Source organism: Vicia villosa, unplaced genomic scaffold (assembly GCF_029867415.1).
Source record: "Vicia villosa cultivar HV-30 ecotype Madison, WI unplaced genomic scaffold, Vvil1.0 ctg.000402F_1_1, whole genome shotgun sequence".
NCBI classification, from domain to species: domain Eukaryota; kingdom Viridiplantae; phylum Streptophyta; class Magnoliopsida; order Fabales; family Fabaceae; genus Vicia; species Vicia villosa.
In genome coordinates this window covers 361,830-379,836 of record NW_026705181.1, presented here as the reverse complement: position 1 = coordinate 379,836, position 18,007 = coordinate 361,830, and the positions used below count along the sequence as shown (strand labels likewise).

At 34.2% G+C, this 18,007-nt stretch overlaps 2 protein-coding genes and 1 pseudogene across 3 annotated transcripts; 1 reads left to right on the top strand and 2 right to left on the bottom strand.

The window, feature by feature from the left end:
* Nucleotides 1–1,237, top strand: LOC131627800 (multiple organellar RNA editing factor 8, chloroplastic/mitochondrial-like). 2 transcript variants are annotated; one of them, XM_058898658.1, is made up of 4 exons: nucleotides 1–450; nucleotides 576–677; nucleotides 769–828; nucleotides 920–1,237. In XM_058898658.1, exons 1-4 carry the CDS (start codon nucleotides 420–422, stop codon nucleotides 958–960), a joined length of 234 nt encoding a protein of 77 aa, XP_058754641.1. In that variant the 5' UTR covers nucleotides 1–419; the 3' UTR covers nucleotides 961–1,237. The 2 variants fall into 2 exon arrangements, with proteins under 2 accessions (XP_058754641.1, XP_058754640.1); XM_058898657.1 differs by having other exon boundaries at nucleotides 571–677.
* A 6,819-nt stretch (nucleotides 1,238–8,056) lies between these two features.
* Nucleotides 8,057–10,480, bottom strand: LOC131627824 (protein BPS1, chloroplastic-like; annotated as a pseudogene).
* Nucleotides 10,481–15,482: 5,002 nt separating this feature from the next.
* On the bottom strand, nucleotides 15,483–17,805 carry LOC131627823 (protein BPS1, chloroplastic-like). Its single transcript, XM_058898687.1, has 2 exons — nucleotides 17,637–17,805; nucleotides 15,483–16,792 (listed from the first exon to the last, which is right to left on the bottom strand). The coding sequence occupies exon 2, from the start codon at nucleotides 16,778–16,780 to the stop codon at nucleotides 15,722–15,724; it is 1,059 nt and encodes a 352-aa protein (XP_058754670.1). The 5' UTR covers nucleotides 16,781–16,792; nucleotides 17,637–17,805; the 3' UTR covers nucleotides 15,483–15,721.
* Between the last annotated feature and the right edge of the window lie 202 nt (nucleotides 17,806–18,007).

The window sequence follows — 18,007 nt, the reverse complement described above, 5'->3', positions numbered from 1 at the left end:
CAAATTAAAGTATCTGCACAGCCTTGCTCTTTGTTTTTGTTCCCCCAAATCGCATCATTAGACCCTTTCACTCTCGCTCCAGAACAACCATGGCGAGTCAGATCTTGTGTCGACTCTTCCCCAAAACCCTAACCTTAACTGTTATCTACTCTCGCTCCCTCTCCACAGCCTCCTCACGCCGCGTCCTCCTTCCCCCTTCCTCCCGCTCCCTCTCAACTCGCGACGTCCTCCTTCCCCCTTCCTCCCGCTCTCTCTCTCAACTCAGGCCACCATAGGACCTAGCCCTAACTGTTCCGCCCTTAAGATGCGTAATGGCTGCGATTACTACCAGCACCTCGTTGTTATGCAGGCACCACATATTGGCTTCTTCAGACGCCTCTTAAAAGGTGAACCCACCTGGGAGGAATTCGTCCATAGTTATGTCAAAACACTGGCTGACCTCGTCGGAAGGTTTACTCACTTCTTCCTTTCATTTATTTTTCCAACATCCTTCCTGTCTATTTTTTCTTTTTATTCAATTCCACGTAACTAATAATATAATAAATGCAACATCTCTGTGTTTTGAGCCAGTGAAGATGAAGCGAGGATGATGGTATATAAAATTCACATAAATTCAACAAACACCGAATATGGATTTGGGACACTTCTATCCCAAGACATTTTTCACAGAGTTGAAGGTTATTGTATAATCATCAGGGTTATCATTTTCTTTTAACTTCTGTATACACATAAGGGTTTCAATTTGTTTATTTCTTTTTCTAATTTCAGCACTTCCCAGGGTTTTTACGATACTTCCTGATGATCCCTCTCCGAATAGTAAGATTATAGGTAATGTTTCTTATCATACTATTAATTCAATATTTAGGTAAGATAAGTTCAACTCTGTGCTTTCTTGACTTTTCTGTTTAAATCTCACCAGATCAGATGCCACTTCCTCGATCAGTTAGGAAATTTCGATAGGGATGCTATTGCACGCCGAGTGTTTTAGAGACTCGCCTAACATGGGATACGTGGGAGGAGCTGGACAGATGCTGCTTGAGATTCTTGTGGGCTGTGGCCAAGGCACTAGGATTTATTTATATTATGTTTACCAATGAATAAGAATTTGTTGATCTCTTGTGTTGTCTTGTTACTGTGTGTTATAATTAATCTTGCATGTCGTGCAAGTGTCTTGGTTTTATTGTTTAGTATAAACACTTTTAAGTGTCTAAGTTTATCAAAAATATAAATCTCACACTTCAATCAATTATTCGTGAGAATTTCATAATCACCAGAGCTTTTCTTTTCTGATATTTGTTTGGCATAATGTTAATGACTTGTGTTTTTAGGTGAAGCCCGTTGGAATTCTTCTTGTATTTTATACATAGAAAGACAGTTAGCTTTTCATGAATCACTAGTCCTTTTAAAAAGTATTCGCAATCAATGACTTGAAAATTCCAGTGATGAAAGTCCAAATCCCATTAAACCAGCAGTCAGTCATTGAACTTATTTCCAAAGATGAAATTTGGCACAAGGGCACTAAAACATGCCACTAGAGAATTTGACATGAGTATAACCATCCAAGCCTCTAAGGAGAAGTAAAGAAAACCATCAATGTCTTTCCTTAGTCCTACTAGCCAATAGTGAATAAAAGACCAACCATTTGTAGGAAAGGAAAGGAAGAAACACAAGTGTATTTGCTAACACATATAAAGAAACTTTATAAGCTCCAGTTTAAGTCTTTCTCATAAAAGTTTTCTCTTCCAATAGGTAAACTTTTTGTTGTTATTTGACGATAGCAAAAAATGTAAGGCTGCTTGAAAGCAAAGAAGTCACTTGTTTGGAATGCTACTTGATTGGCATGATAAGTTTTTGGTTTCTAACCTATATATGTGATCTTGTGCATGAGACGGGATTGAATTGAAATTGTCAGAGAAGATATCATGTATTGTATTAAGTAATGTTAATTAATATCCTGAATCTATTATTAACTTCTAATTCTGAATCCTATAGTTTTAGTTTTAATTCTGTATGATTTTGATGCTCCACTACTATGAATTGCTTCAACATGAAGTACATGTTTCTAATTTTGGAATAGCGATCATGTGATGCAATTTATGTTTAAAATAAATACTTCATATTTATTAGAAGTGCTTCAAAAACAAACCAGTTCAACAAACTTTGTATTTATTAGAGTTAAATGTAGTATCGCTTTTTTCCTGATAAATATTCACTTAAGATAGTGATGTGTTAAGATAACTTCAAAGGAATGCGTCAAGGATTTTTTTCGCAATGCCTCTATGTAATATGCATGTGATCAATGTTGATTACTATCTTCTTGGATTTTGTTGCAGCCTTTTCCAAACCTGGTCAGACACGTGACGTGACCTCAGGTATGGGAGTAGAAGCTTTTCTCCATCAATTGGCATATCATATATGGAGCTTCCATGAATTTTGGTTTTAAAGAGTTACTTGCTTCTATCCTGAACTTTTGATTTCAGTATCTATGGAAACTCTTAAGGAATAACTTCACTATGCACTTATCTAATATATGTGATATGGGATTAGGTCAATTAGCTAGTTGAAGAATGTTAATGACAATTTGATATTGTTGTCTAGATGACATTGAGATATATAATTTATTGATAGTATGCTATTTGGTGTGTTTCATGTGCATTACTCATCAACATCTAAAGTAAACAATGGTTTATAAAGTAAACAATGGTCTTTTTAATTGGTGCAGTTATACACTTCCATCCATTGCACAACTCTGTAGTTGGATCTGGAATCATTTCACGTATCTGGAAAATGACATGCTATATGAGGACTATCCAGCTAGATAGATATGCCTGGATTTTTTACTGTATATAATGTTTTTGTGAGAAATGGTAAAATATATAAGTGAGAGATCCACTCACCTATCACCTTAAGGTTTTAGGTGGATAAGTGGTGTGTCTCTCACAAAGGTGCATAATTTTCAACTTGTATCAATGCTCCTAGTAACTTCCCCAACAAATGGTATCAGAGTCTTTGGTTCGAGAAAGAGATCGACTCACTTGTATCGAAAATTCTAAGAAGTGGTATATCATTGCAAGGTATCAACGACTTGAGTGGGTTGCAAGTATGAGGGGGCCATTGTGAACTCACACTTGAGGGGGAGTGTTAGAATAATAATGCAAGTGTGAGTAAGTGGGGAAATAGTTCCACATTGGATATTAATGTGGTGAGTTGCGCATTTATAAGTGGGAGAACCCACTCACCTATCACCTTAAGGTTTAGGTGGATAAGTGGTGTGTCTCTCTCAAAAGTGCATAATCCTCAATTGTGTCAATGCTCCTAGTAAATCCCCTCAACAAATGGTATTATGAGCCATTGGTTCGAGAAAGACCCACTCACTTGTATCGAAAAGCCCAGGAAGTGGCGTCTCATTGCACGGTGTCAACGACGGTACAAGTGTGAGGGGGAGTATTGTGGACTCACACTTAAGGGGGTTGCAAGGTGTCAACGACTTGAGTGGGTTGCAAGGTGTCAACGACGGTACAAGTGTGAGGGGAGCATTGTGGACTCACACTTAAGAGGAGTGTTAGAATAACAATGCAAGTGTGAGTAAGTGGGTAAATAGTCCCACATTAGATATGAATGTGGTGAGTTGTGCATTTATAAGTGGGAGAACCCACTCACCTATCACCTTAAGGTTTAGGTGGATAAGTGGTGTGTATCTCTCAACGGTGCATAATCCTCAATTGTGTCAATGCTCCTAGTAACTCCCCTCAACAAATGGTATTATGAGTCGTTGGTTCGAGAAAGAGACTCACTCACTTGTATCGAAAAAGCCCAGGAAGTTGTGTCTCGTTGCACGGTGTCAACGATGGTACAAGTTTGAGGGGGAGTATTGAGGACTCACACTTGAGGGGTTACAAGGTGTCAACGACTTAAGGGGGTTGCAAGGTGTCAACGACGGTACAAGTGTGAGGGAAGCATTGTGGACTCACACTTGAGGGGAGTGTTAGAATAATAATGCAAGTGTGAGTAAGTGGAGAAATAGTCCCACATTGGATATGATTGTGGTGAGTTGAGCATTTATAAGTGAGAGAACCCACTCACATATCACCTTAAGGTTTTGAATAAATAAGTGGTGTGTCTCTCACAAAGGTGTCTAGTCCTACACTATGTATCAATGCTCCCTATTGAAAAACTTCCCCCAACAAATTGAAGTACAAGTATGTTTAGGTCTTCTTTATCCATCTGGTTATTTTCTAAAGTTTAGGCTGCATATCTTTTAGCCTATGATATCATCAATAATGTTGGAATTACACCTAAAATTTGGAGAATTCTAAATAAATCTTGATGAACAAAAATCAATTCTTCTGATTGATTTTACCTCTTGTTCTTCACTCTTCATTCGAGTAAATCAATCACACATTGGCTGCAAGATGATTCCGCTGCACAATGATTATGAGAGAAGGAAAAAAAAAAGATGAATTGGATAAGAAAAGAGAATTATGAGAGAAGGAAAGAAAAATATGACTCCTCCTGTTGGTGCTCCTGTTGCTGCACACACACATGCTCTAGTATGGTGATAATTGTAGATTCATCACCACTTGAACCAATACCAGAGTTGTTTCCATAAGTCGTGCCATGACTAGTTCAAGAATTTTGTTGCCATTATAACATGCTCAAACATTTTTCATGCAAGAATATATTAATAGCATACTAAATCACTAATAGCATTAATAGATTTCAATTGTGAAGAAATAATAGCATGAAATACATATGATGATAATAACATGAAGTCACTATAAACATATAGATTGAAGCACGCATGGGTTAACAATGAAATTTTTGGAAGTGAACAAACATGAAATGTATCGTACATCGAATATATCATGCAATTTTTTGGAACATAAACATACAATCAAATACAAGAGACAAGGATACAAAACACATTATGTAAAAAAACTTAGGAACAAAGAGATAAGTGAAACGATATTACCTCACTTGATGAATAACGAATGTTGCACTCACTTGAAATGGAACTTTTTAACGAAATTTGAAACAAATGTAAAGAGTGTCTCTATACCTTTTGATGTCAACGTTCTTACCACTTTCATCTTTGTCTAAGTTCCCATTAGTGGGTTTGCTTGGTGTTTTAGCATTTCTTCTAGCTTTTTTTTTTCAATAGTTAATCTACTGGGTTTGCTTTGTCTATTTTTCATTTAGTACTCCCAAACTCATTTTTCTGTTATATAACTTTTTTGCACGAATTGAGTATCTAGTTGCAAACTTGAAATAATTGTTAATAAGTTTAGAAAGGAAATTTTGGTGTTATCTTTTTCAAAATGTGCCTTATATTTAAGTAGACAAAGTGAACTGAATAATTTATTACTAAGTAGTTCAAATATGAAATATAAATCACTCTAGCAAAAATTATATTTTGTTTATTTGTACAAATTAATGATCTATGTCATATCTTATTAGCATTTGAATTATATAATATTACATATTCTTTCATATTCAAGATAGAAGAAGTCTCTTTATATCCCATTCATTGATATGATTTCAATAATTACATGAAGTTGCAAGATAGTCCTATGTTTATGTCTTTTATTGTATTTTGATTGTTTTATTTTTTGTAGGAGATTATGGATAAGTTTTTTTAACAAAAAACTACTATCGAAAGAATAAAACTCCATTTCTTAACAGCAATACATTGAGTGTAATTTGGAAGAATTTCCATTAGATCTTGGAAAAGGCCTACAATGGTAGCATATCATCCAAATGATCAAGAAATAATACGCAAAATATATTTACAAAGAGGGCCATGCCAACCTATTCAACATAATTTATCCTAAAGAAGAATTGAAAATTTAATGAGAAGATTTTGTTTTTCATGGTTTAAAATTTTTGGAAATTAGTTAGAGTACAATATAGATAAAGAAAGATGTTGCATTTTTTTTATGTTGTTATCTTTTTAGATTCGATTTTTTAAAGAAAATCGGGTGATGATACATTTATAAAAGAGGGATTCACAAGTTGGAATAAAAAAAATCTAAACTTGCATCACATGTTGGAGGCCCTAATTGCGCTTAAACATTGCTTAGAAGGAATGTGAAGATTTGATGAATCAACATATTAAAGTTGTGACATCTAAACAATCTGAACAAACTCGTGACTTGTATAGAAGGTGGTTGACGACTTTCACTTGATTGTCTTTGTTATCTATTGAAGTTAGGGTTAGCTTTTCGTAGTCATGATGAATCAATAGAATCTTCTAATTAAAGAAACTTTCTTGAAATGCTTAGATGGTATGATGACAAAAAAACGTGAGATGAGTTGTGTTAGAAAATGCTCCAAAAAATCTAAAAATGACTTCTCCATCAATTCAAAGAGATATGATTAAAGCGGGTGCTTTAGAAACTACTAAATCAATTATTAATGACCTTGGGGGTGAGTTATTTTCTATTCTTGTTGAAGAATCCAGGGATATATTTAATAAGGAGCAAATGATTGTTGTATTGTTTTGTTATAACAAATGCGGAATTATTGTTGAATGGTTTTTGAGTATTGCTCCTGTTAAAACTATAACATTCGTATCACTTAAAATGTCCATAGATGATTTGTTATGCAAAAATAGACTTATTACTTCAAGAATTCGAGGAAAAGGTTATGATGGTGCTAGCAACACGCAATAAGAGGGTTTTGGTCTTAATAATTTGATATTAAAGAAAAGTCCATGTGCATTTTATGTATATTATTTTTCTCATCAATTGCAACTTACATTAGTTTCTATTGCTAAAGATCACCTTCAAGTCTGCTCTCTTTTTAGCTTAATATCCACTTTAATAAATGTTGTTGGGAGATCTTGCAAAAGGAGTGACATGATAAATGAAATACAAATGATTAAGGTCCGAGATGCATTAGAAAATGGAGAAATCGTTACTATTTTAATCAGGAAACTAGTCTCAAGCGGCCTGTTGATACTCGTTGGAGTTCTCACTATGCTATTTTGGTGAATTTGATATCGATGTATAGTTCTATTACAAGTGTTCTTAAAATGTTGAAAGAAGATGTATCCGCCGAAGATGCAAAGCGGGGAAGCAAATGGTCTTTTGCTTTTAATGGATAATTTTGATTTTGCACTCACTTTGTATTTGATGAAAAATATCTTAGGTATTTTAAATGAGTTGTCGCGAATATTGCAAAATAAAGAACAAGACATCGTCAATGCTATGAACTTGATTAACATCACAACGAAAAGATTACCAAATCTAAAAGATGATGGGTGAGAACCTTTATTTGAGAAGGTAAGTTTATTTTGCATTGAACATGATATTCATATTTCGAATATGGATGACATATTCTTTCGTGTTAAATCAAAATGTGGAGGTAATGCTCATTCTATCACAATAAGGAATCATTGTTGCATTGAATTATTTTATACTATTGTGGACATGCAACTTCAAAAACTTAACAATCGTTTTAATGAGAGATAGCCATTTGCTCATTTGTATGGCTTGTTTGTACCCAAGCAACTTGTTCTCTACTTTTGACAAGGCAAAATTGATTGAATTTGCAAAGTTTTGTCCAATAAATTTTGTCTAACTAATTTGGTGATGCTTGATAATCAACTTGACAATTTCATCATTAATATGCATATGAATGTTGAATGCTCATATTTGAAAGGAATAAATTATATTTTGAAAAAATTGTTGAAACTAATAGGCATATTGTTTATGCACAACAGCGAAAGATTTTTGAAGCCTGATTGCGTAGTTGAATAGGGAATGTTTAGAAGCCTTACTAGTAAAAAATTTTGAATTATCCAGCAGAATGCACAAAAAATACAATTTAAATAATCTGATTAGAGATTATGAGGGGATAACAACTATTTTAGTAGGCCCTGTCATCAAAATTCTCATTTTCAGGTTAGGCCCTGTGTGCCCCTCGCCAGTTCTACAAAAGAACTTAAATATAAAATTGCCATATTAAAATTTCCAATTTGAGATCATTCCCTTCAAAACTGAAAGAACTAAAATTGCCATATTAAAATTTCCAATTTGACAACGTAACCAACCACTTACACCATAAATAACTTTCTTTATACATACTTTATTATACTTTGATACACAGAATATCCCAACTACTACAAATTTCAGCAGTTCCATAATACAATTATAAAAGCTATTAATACTAAAGATAACTTCAATATAAGTAAAACAAGATTGAATAACATTATCAATCACCAAAGATAAAACCCAATAGCTAGATTCATAAGTATATACAAGATGTAGGCTGCAACATATTCAATTGACCACTTGTGCATCACTTTTACCTCCCAAGATATGGTCATTGCCGAAAGTAACCGACCTCAGATTAGATAGCAAGGCATCACGGCCAGACAAAACCACTTGAAAAAAGCCATCAACCTCCTTTGCAAGAAGATCTAGTCCTTGAGAGAAATTCTCCGTTACGCTGCCAAATCTCTCAACAGTTTTTGCATGTGATTCTTTCTCAATTGTATGTACAACACCTTGGACAATAGGGTATAATTCCCTCACAGACAAATCAATGGCTTCCAGCTCATTCAATACAGTAAATTTCCCACTTGAAAATCTATTTCTAATCTCTTCATTAACAAGATTCTGCAGACCTTTAAAAGCTGGAGCCCAGTAATAAACATCGGCCACATCCATATCCATCAAGTTCTTTGTAGAGCCTGAAAAAGCAGTAGCAAACACACTGCACACAAAAACCGTCAGCGCCTTTACTCCATATATAGCTTCCATCAAAACCTTACCTTTTGCTGACTCTTTAACCTTTGGCATATCAGATGAATCAACTAGATTATCCAAAATGCTGCCACATTTATCGATTCTAGGATTTCTAGAACTAATATGCTGCCTCCAACCATCAAGTGAAAAACATGCCCGGAAAAGATGATCTGGTGAGGAGGAGCCTAAATGGTGCAACGTGCACTGAAGTAAAAGGTGGCTTTGGTTTAGACGTGATAACTCGGAGCTAAATGCATTGGATATATCCAGCAACTTCACACTAATGTCCAAGTATACATCTATTCATGTCTCATCCCAATCAGTTACAGGAAGCTCAAGGTCTGTCATGAGGGTTTTAATGTCATTGTGACTTTCACAAAGTGCCTGCATAGCCGAAGTCATCCAAGACAAGCTGACGACTTCATCTTTGCTTTTAGGAATAAGCTTTTTCAGCCTCTCTTCCAAAGTTTCCTCAAAAGCACGTAACACTGCCACTAGTTGCGGAGATAACTTAGTGCCTTTAGGTGATATCATCCGGAAAGGATTTCCAAAGGGAAAAAATGATCTGGGTGGATCCTGTGGAAGACTCATTTAGATGCTTCACTGCAAAAAGAAAGATTAGAAAGTAAATACGACACTGCTAAATAAACACCATACAAATTCAATTATTTGTCACACAAAAAACAGTAATGTAATTGAAAATCAATGGAAGGACAAAATCTCTACGTATGTTAATTACTGCATTACTATGATAAACATTTAGTTATCCTTTTAAAGTTGAGCTGTAATACACTATGCAATATGTTTCAGCCTTAGTTTGGCATTACGATGGTCCACAACCACGATGGCAGCCGCAAATTGAATGTTTTGGAAGCCTTAGGAAATGTGTAACAGACACAATATGAATGGAGACCTTAGCAAATGTGTAACAGCCACAATTTGAAGGTTTTGGAGGCCTTTGCAAATTCATTGCAGCCGCAATATGAAGGTTTTGGAGGCCTTTGCGAATGCACTTCAACTGCAATATGATGCCTTAGCAGCCGCATCAATCACATTTCTCTGCATTTATCAAGGGTCACAACATAACTGCAGCTACAACCAGAGTTTAAAACCTCGGTCTGACCAACAAATCCTAAACATCCAGCCTACTGATGGTAAGTTAAGCAAAAGTCATAAGTACCCAATAAATTATAAACAGAAATTCCAAAACCAAAAGTTTTCATTTCAACTCCACCCTTCATAATGTTGAAAATCCAGAGGTAAATCACAAATTAATAGCCACATAAATAAACTATCCCATCAAAGGCAACTTTTTTATATAAAATAATAAATAAAAATAGGTAAAGCAAAGCAACAAAACCCAAGCCAAGAGCCATAAAAAATCTTCCTCCCTCCACCTTTCGATTTTCCTACAACCTAGCTGCTACAAATCAAAACCCCATCCCTCAAGTTAAAATTTCAAGCAATATCGACCTATCACTCCCTCGTCAACCATAATCATGAGTTGGTAGGAAAATATTTACTATGACAACAAAAAAAACCTTTGAACCTCATCAACTATGTTAGATACAAAACCGATCAAAACTAAAGAATGAATAGATTTACAAAATTTCAGTAAAAGACAGAATGAAAGAACGAACCTGGAATAGATCGGATCAGAAGATAATCTAGTAGGGTTAGAGGTTTGGTTGTTTGTTGTAGTTTTGTTTTTGCCTCTGATAGAGTTGGAAAATTGTGCTCTATTGTAATTTAAAAAATGAACAAGAATACAATGTATTTATATTTATTATAATATAAATATAAATATAAATATATTTATATTTATTAAAGGTATCAGGTGTCAAGTTGGTTAAAACGTGTGTTAATACCGTTGGCGCGTGCATCTATTACTTTATACTTTTTTCCTTAAAATATAACACGTGGTTTTCAAATAAATATAGAATATAAGACTTGTCTTGACCAAAAAAATATAAGACTTGTCTTGACCAAAAAAATATAAGACCTTGTTTTTTATATGAACATTTATGTTATTGGACACCTTGTTATAAACAAAATGAAAATATAAGACCTTGTTATTCTTGTAAGATATTAATAATAATTAATAAGAATCTGACAGGGTTGACCTAGTGGGAGTGTGTTTGGATCTCAAGAGTTTATTTTTCTAGAGGTTCTGAGTTCAAAGGAGTTTAGGATTAACTTTCGGAAGTTACGTAAATTGTTATTGTAGGAGAAACAATGCAACATTTGATAAAAATGTTGCTGAAAGTGTATTTTATTAAGGGTTGCAACCCTATGAAACTACACCAGTTTTAACTATAACTCTAAGATAATTTGAGAGTGCTTGAAATACTATTAAAAAATAATTCCGCTCACGATTCTAGCCTCAAATCATCTGATTTAAATTAATTTTCTAACAATCTTATAGTATTTTGTATAATGACAATCGAGGATTAAGTTTCAAGCATCTAGGATATGAGAGAAAATTCAAATCAATAATCAAGAATTTAATGAGAATCGACATCATTGATCTGGATATGTTTGAGGAAGACGCCATGAGTAAGTTTGATTTGGGAAATGGGTTTGAATTTAACCAGAGACGTTCTTTTCTGTGGAAAGAATGAGGAAATAGAGGTGAAAGTTATATGAGGGTTTGAGTTCAGGTATTTAAAGGTTTAACGGAAACCCTTTCAAATCTTTTGGGTAAAAGCCAAGAGACACGCGGCAGGCGTTGATTTAATCCAACGGCGGTCGAATAGTTATTAGCTTTACTCCTAGTATATAGGAGTAATGATCATGAAGTAAGACCAGAACGTGGGAATGTAAGTTATGAGTAGACATCTTTGAAAATGACAAGACGTTTTGGGAACAAAGTCATAAATGATTGTGACGTCAGTCAATAGTCTCGGAACTCTAAAACGAAATCTTATTATAACAAGAAACGCCTATTTCTCTTGTTTTTCGAAACAGGCATTTATTGGGGGCAATTTGTTAGCTGAAGATTTCGTTTGAGAAGAATGTCCTTCGAAGATTTGGAATTCAAAGTAAGATGGTTATTGATGATCATCTTTGAAGATAAAAATGGCTACTGATGGCCATGCTTCGAGAATGATGTTTAAGTTGGAACAAAGATAGTTAGCACTGAAGTTAAATTCGAAAAGAATAGTCTTTGGGACTTAGACGTTTTTGCGAAATATGCGAAGTACTGAAGCTTAGCGTGGTTTCGTGGCATTCTCGACTCTGATTATGTTGCCACGCGTCGAAGGGAGATTCAGGCGGGATGATTTGAATTTCAAAGTAGTTTATGTAACCGCACGAAGACAGATGGCGTCCCTGGATTTTCTGCGGGCAACGTGGCATTAGATTAGTGTAGGACCGTTAGGGTCGAAACTAGTATAAATAAGGGTCTTAGTATTAGGATTCCGTGTGTTCATTTTGTACAAATCACTCACATATTGCTCAAGTATCAAGTGTTAAGAGAAAGAGTTCGCTGAGAAATATACGTATGACACCAACACCATTTTAAATACATGTGTATTTTCCTTTATTCAAGTATCTTTCGATATTACTGCGTTTCATTTACTTTCTGTCGTTTACATTCCTGCACTCTTTATTTTCATGTCATTTATCTTCGAAGCATTTAACTTTTCTGCACTTTAAGATTCTCGCACTTTTACAGTTTTGTCTTATATTTTATCCTTAACTAACCTTTCACTGGTGTTATATTTATGTGTATTACAAAGTGATTGCTAATCTTTATTTCTTTGTTTAAGTATTTCTTATTTCGAGACACATCAATCATAGACATAATTCGAACTATCATGAATAACAACCTTTTTGACTATGTCCTAGGATCAATCTAGTCGATCCTGCGAGAAACCAAATCATATTTATTATGGTTTGGAAGACTAGCGGTTATTTACCGGAAATCACCGTAAACACGTCCGCAAATTGTAAGATGTCCACTGCATAATAACCTCCGATACTAAAAGCTGAAAATTCCCCCACTTCAACCGCCTTCCTAACCAAAGCGCTCATACCTTCTCAAATGATCACGAACAAAAATGGCGAAAGTGGATCCCCCTACCTTAGCTCTATACAAACCTCAAAATCCTTTGTGGGACTACCGTTAACAAGAACCGACATCCAACTCGAACAAATCAAGGCCTTCAAACACTTTACCCAAAGCTCCCCGAATCCCATTCTCCTCAACATAAATTTAAGAAATTCCCAATTAACTCTATCATACGCCTTTTCAAAATTGACTTTAAACAATAAACAACCATTCTTCTCCTTTGTAGCATAGTCCAAAACCTCATTAGAAACTAAAACACCATCTAAAAGATTCCTACCAGGGACAAAAGCACTTTGAGACACCGAAATTATTGAGCCCAATACCCTCTCCAGCCTTGCGGCTAGAAGCATGGAAAGAGTTGAAATTTCTGGTTGCAGACTTGAAATAATTGTTAATGGGTTTAGAAAGGAATTTTTTGTGTTATCTTTTTCAAAATGTGCCTTATATTTAAGTAGACTAAGTGAACTAACTTGTTTGTTACTGAATGGTCCAAATATGAAACCTAAATCACTTTGACAAAAATTATATTTTGTTTATTTATACAGATCTGTGATTTATGTCATTTCTTATTAGCATTTGAATTATATAATATTAGATATTCATTCATATTCAAGATAGAAGAAATCTCTTTATGTCCCATTCATCGATATGATTTCAATAATTACATGAAGTTGCAAGAAAGCCATATGTTTATGTCTTTTATTGTATTCTGGTTGTTTTATTTTTGGTAGGAGGTTATGAATAAGTTTCTTAAATGAAACATCACCATCCAAAGAATAAAACTCTATTTCTCAACAACATATTGAGTGTAATTTGGAAGAATTACAATTAGATCTTGGATAATGGCCTAAAATGTTAGCATATCATCCAAATAATTAAGAAATAATACGCATAACATATTTACAAAGAGGACCATGCCAACCTATTCAACACAATTTTTCCTAAAAAAGAATTGGAAATTTAATGAGAAGATTTTGTTTCTCATAGTTTAATGAATTTGGAAATTGGTTAGAGTACAATATAGATAAAGATAGATGTTGCATTTTGTTTCTGTCGTTATCTTTTTAGACTCGATTTTTAAAGCAATCTAAACATGCATCACATGTTGGAGGCCCTAATTGTGCTTATAACATTGCTTTGAAGGAATGTGAAGATTTCATCACATGTTGGAGGCCCTAATTGTGCTTATAACATTGCTTGGAAGGAATGTGAAGATTTGATGAATTAAAATTAACATATTGAAGTTGTGACATCTAAACAATCTGAATTCTGAACAAACTCGTTACTTGTATAGAAGGCGGTTGACAACTTCACTTGATTGTCTTTGATATCTATTGAAGTAAGGGTTAACTTTTCGTGGTTATGATGAATCAATAGAATCTTCTAATCAAGTAAACTTCCTTAAAATGCTTAGATGATATGCTGACAACAACAACAAGTGAGACGAGTTGTATTAGAAAATGCTCCAGAAAGTCTAAAAATGACTTCTCCATCAATTTAAAAAAATATGATTAAAGCGAGTGCTTTGGAAACTATTAAAGCAATTATTAATGACCTTAGGGATGAATTATTTAGTATTCTTGTTGAAGAATCCACAGATATATCTAATAAGGAGCAAATGATTTTTGTATTAACAAATACGGAATTATTGTTTAATGGTTTTTGGATATTGCTCATGTTAAAACAATAACATCCATATCACTGAAAATGACCATAGATGATTTGTTATGCAAAAATGGACTTACTACTTCAAGAATTTGAGGAAAAGATTATGATGGTGCTAGCAACATACAATGAGAGGTGCTTGGTCTTAATAATTTAATATTAAAGAAAAGTCCATGTGCATTTTATGGACATTATTTTTTTCATCAATTGCAACTTACATTAGTTTCTATTGCTAAAGATCACCTTCAAGATGCATAACAAATGCACATTTATTACTGAAAAAGATTTGAATCGGAAAACTAGTCTCAAGCGACCTATTGATACTCGTTGGAATTTCCACTATGCTACTTTGGTGAATTTGATATTGATGTATAATTTTGTTACGGGTGTTTATGAAATATTGAAAGAAGATGTATCCACCAAAGATGTAAGGGGCGGAGCAAATGGTCTTTTACTTTTAATGGATAATTTTGATTTTACATTCACTTTGCATTTGATGAAAAATGTCCTTGATATTTTAAATGAGTTGTCGCGAGCATTGCAAAATAAAAAGCAAGACATCATCCATGCTATGAACTTGATTATTATCACAAAAAAAAAGATTGCAAAATCTTAAAGATGATGGGTGAGAATCTCTATTAGAGGAGGTAAGTGTATTTTGAAAAAGTTGGTTGAAACTAAAAGACATATTGCTTATCTACTCTATAAGCTCTTAAAGTTAGCATTGATTTTGTCTGTTGCCAAAAAAACTGTTGAACGGTCCTTTTGTGGTCCTTTTGTGCTATGAAGATTTTAAAAATTGGTGCTTGCGCGATGAAGATTTTGAAGACTTCTGATTGCATAATCGAATAGTGGATGTTTAGAAGCCTTACTAGTAGTAATATTTTTGAATTATCCAGCAAAATGCATTGCATAGGGGATGCATGTAGACTTATTAGTAAGGTTATATGTTAATAAAAAAATTCAAAAAATAACACGCCGAAGATTTCAAGGTGTAACTTAAACAACCTCTTAGACCATAAGTAACTTTCTTTATATATACATTATTGTACTTAGATACACAGAATATCACAACTACAAATTTCGACAGTTCCATAATACAATTATAAAACCTATTATTACTAAAGATAACTTCAATATAAGTAAAACAAGATTGAATAACATTATCAATCACAAAAGATAAAACCCAATACCTAGATTCATAAGTATATACCAGATGTAGGCAGCAACATATTCAATTGACCACTTGTGCATCACTTTTACCTCCCAAGATATGGTCATTGCCGAATGTAACCGACCTTAGATTAGCTAGCAAGGCATCACGGCCAGACAAAACCACTTGAAAAAAGCCATCCACCTCCTTTGCAAGAAGATCTAGTCCTTGAGAGAAATTCTCCGTTACGCTGCCTAATCTCTCAACCGTTTTTGCATGTGATTCTTTCTCAATTGAATGTACAATACCTTGGACAATAGGGTATAATTCCCTCACAGACAAGTCAATGGCTTCCAGCTCATTCAATACAGTAAATTTCCCACTTGAAAATCTAATTCTAATCTCTTCATTAACAAGATTCTGCAGACTTTTAAAAGCTGGAGCCCAGTAATAAACATCGGCCACATCCATATCCATCAAGTTCTTTGTAGAGCCTGAAAAAGCAGTAGCAAACACACTGCACACAAAAACCGTCAGCGCCTTTACTCCATATATAGCTTCCATCAAAACCTTACCTTTTGCTGACTCTTTAACCTTTGGCATATCAGATGACTCAACTAGATTATCCAAAATGCTGCCACATTTATCGATTCTAGGATTTCTAGAATTAATATGCTGCCTCCAACCATCAAGTGAAGAACATGCCCGGAAAAGATGATCTGGTGAGGAGGAGCCTAAATGGTGCAACGTGCACTGAAGTAAAAGGTGGCTCTGGTTTAGACGTGATAACTCGGAGCTAAATGCATTGGATATATCCAGCAAGTTCACGCTAATGTCCAAGTATACATCTATCCATGTCTCATCCCAATCAGTCACAGGAAGCTCAAGGTCTGACATGAGGGTTTTGATGTCATTGTGACTTTCACAAAGTGCCTTCATAGCCAAAGTCATCCAAGACAAGCTGACGACTTCATCCTTGCTTTTAGGAATAAGCTTTTTCAGCCTCTCTTCCAAAGTTTCCTCAAAAGCACGTAACACTGCCACTAGTTGTGGAGATAACTTGGTGCCTTTAGGTGATATCATCCGGAAAGGATTTCCAAAGGGGAAAAATGATCTGGGTGGATCCTGTGGAAGACTCATTTAGATGATTAACTGCAAAAAGAAAGATAAGAAAGTAATTACGACCCTTCTAAATAAATACCATACAAATTCAATTCTTCGTCGCACAAAAAGCAGTATTTATTAATGAAAATCAATGGAAGAACAAAAACTCTACATGTATTAATTACTCCATTACAATTATAAATATTCAGTTATCCTTCTAAACTTGAGCTGTAACACACTATACAATTTGTTTCAGCCATAGTTTGATATTATGGTCACCAACCACAATGGAGCCGCAATAATGCAATATGAAAGTTCTGGAGGCCTTAGCAAATGTGTCACAGCCACAATATGAGGCCTTTGCAAATGCATAGCAACCGCATCAACCACATTCCTCTGCATATATCCACAATATCAAGGGTCACAGCATAACTGCAGCCACAACCACAGTTTAAAACCTCGGTGTGACCAACAAATCCTAAACACCCAGCCTACTGATGGTAAGTTAAGCAAAATTCATAATTTACAAAATCAAAAGTTTTCATTTCAGCTCCACCCTTCATAATGTTGAAAATCCACAACTAAATCACAAATTAATAGCCACATAAATAAACTATCCCTACAAAAGCAAATTTTCTATATGAAAAAAAAAACAAAAAAATTAGGTAAAACAACAAAAAAAAAAAAACTCTTGAACTTCATCAAATACTTTAGATCCGTGGACATACAGACCCGAACAAAGAGAATAAACTAATAAATTTTCAAAATTTTCACAAAACATTTACAGTTAGGAGAAATTGGGGATTTCTCTTTCTAGATATTTTTCAGAAAAAAAAAAAAACTTAAGAATGATTGAGAAATTGAAGGAGCCATTGGGAATGGAAGAACGAACCTGGTGAAATAGATCGGAAAATCGATTAGGGTTTGAGAATTTGGTTTGGCGTTGTTTTGGCTCTTTGATAGAGTTAGAAGCTTGTGTTATATTTTAGTACGATTTCTACTATTGTGGTAGCAGAATGCAACGTATTTGTAGCCAAAAAAGTAATAATAATAAAACAAAAAATGTAATTTATTATTGAAGGTGTCAAGATGACTACACATTACATTACCGACCAACTCTTAAACGTCTTTTAATACAGTTGGCGCGTTCACCCATTATTTTATATTTTCTTTCTCAAAATAGGATAGTGTGTTTTTTTAAAAATAAATTATAAAAGATAAGATCTTGTTTTTTTTATATAAAAATATAAATGGTTGAAGACG

Bases quoted from the DNA above. Each gene is read 5' to 3' on its own strand.
- LOC131627823 (XM_058898687.1), bottom strand. From the start codon at position 16,780: ATGAGTCTTCCACAGGATCCACCCAGATCATTTTTCCCCTTTGGAAAT.
- LOC131627800 (XM_058898657.1), top strand. From the start codon at position 305: ATGCGTAATGGCTGCGATTACTACCAGCACCTCGTTGTTATGCAGGCA. The intron at 451-570 runs GTTTACTCACTT...GTTTTGAGCCAG, and splicing joins CTGGCTGACCTCGTCGGAAG to TGAAGATGAAGCGAGGATGA. The intron at 678-768 runs GTTATTGTATAA...TTCTAATTTCAG, and splicing joins CATTTTTCACAGAGTTGAAG to CACTTCCCAGGGTTTTTACG.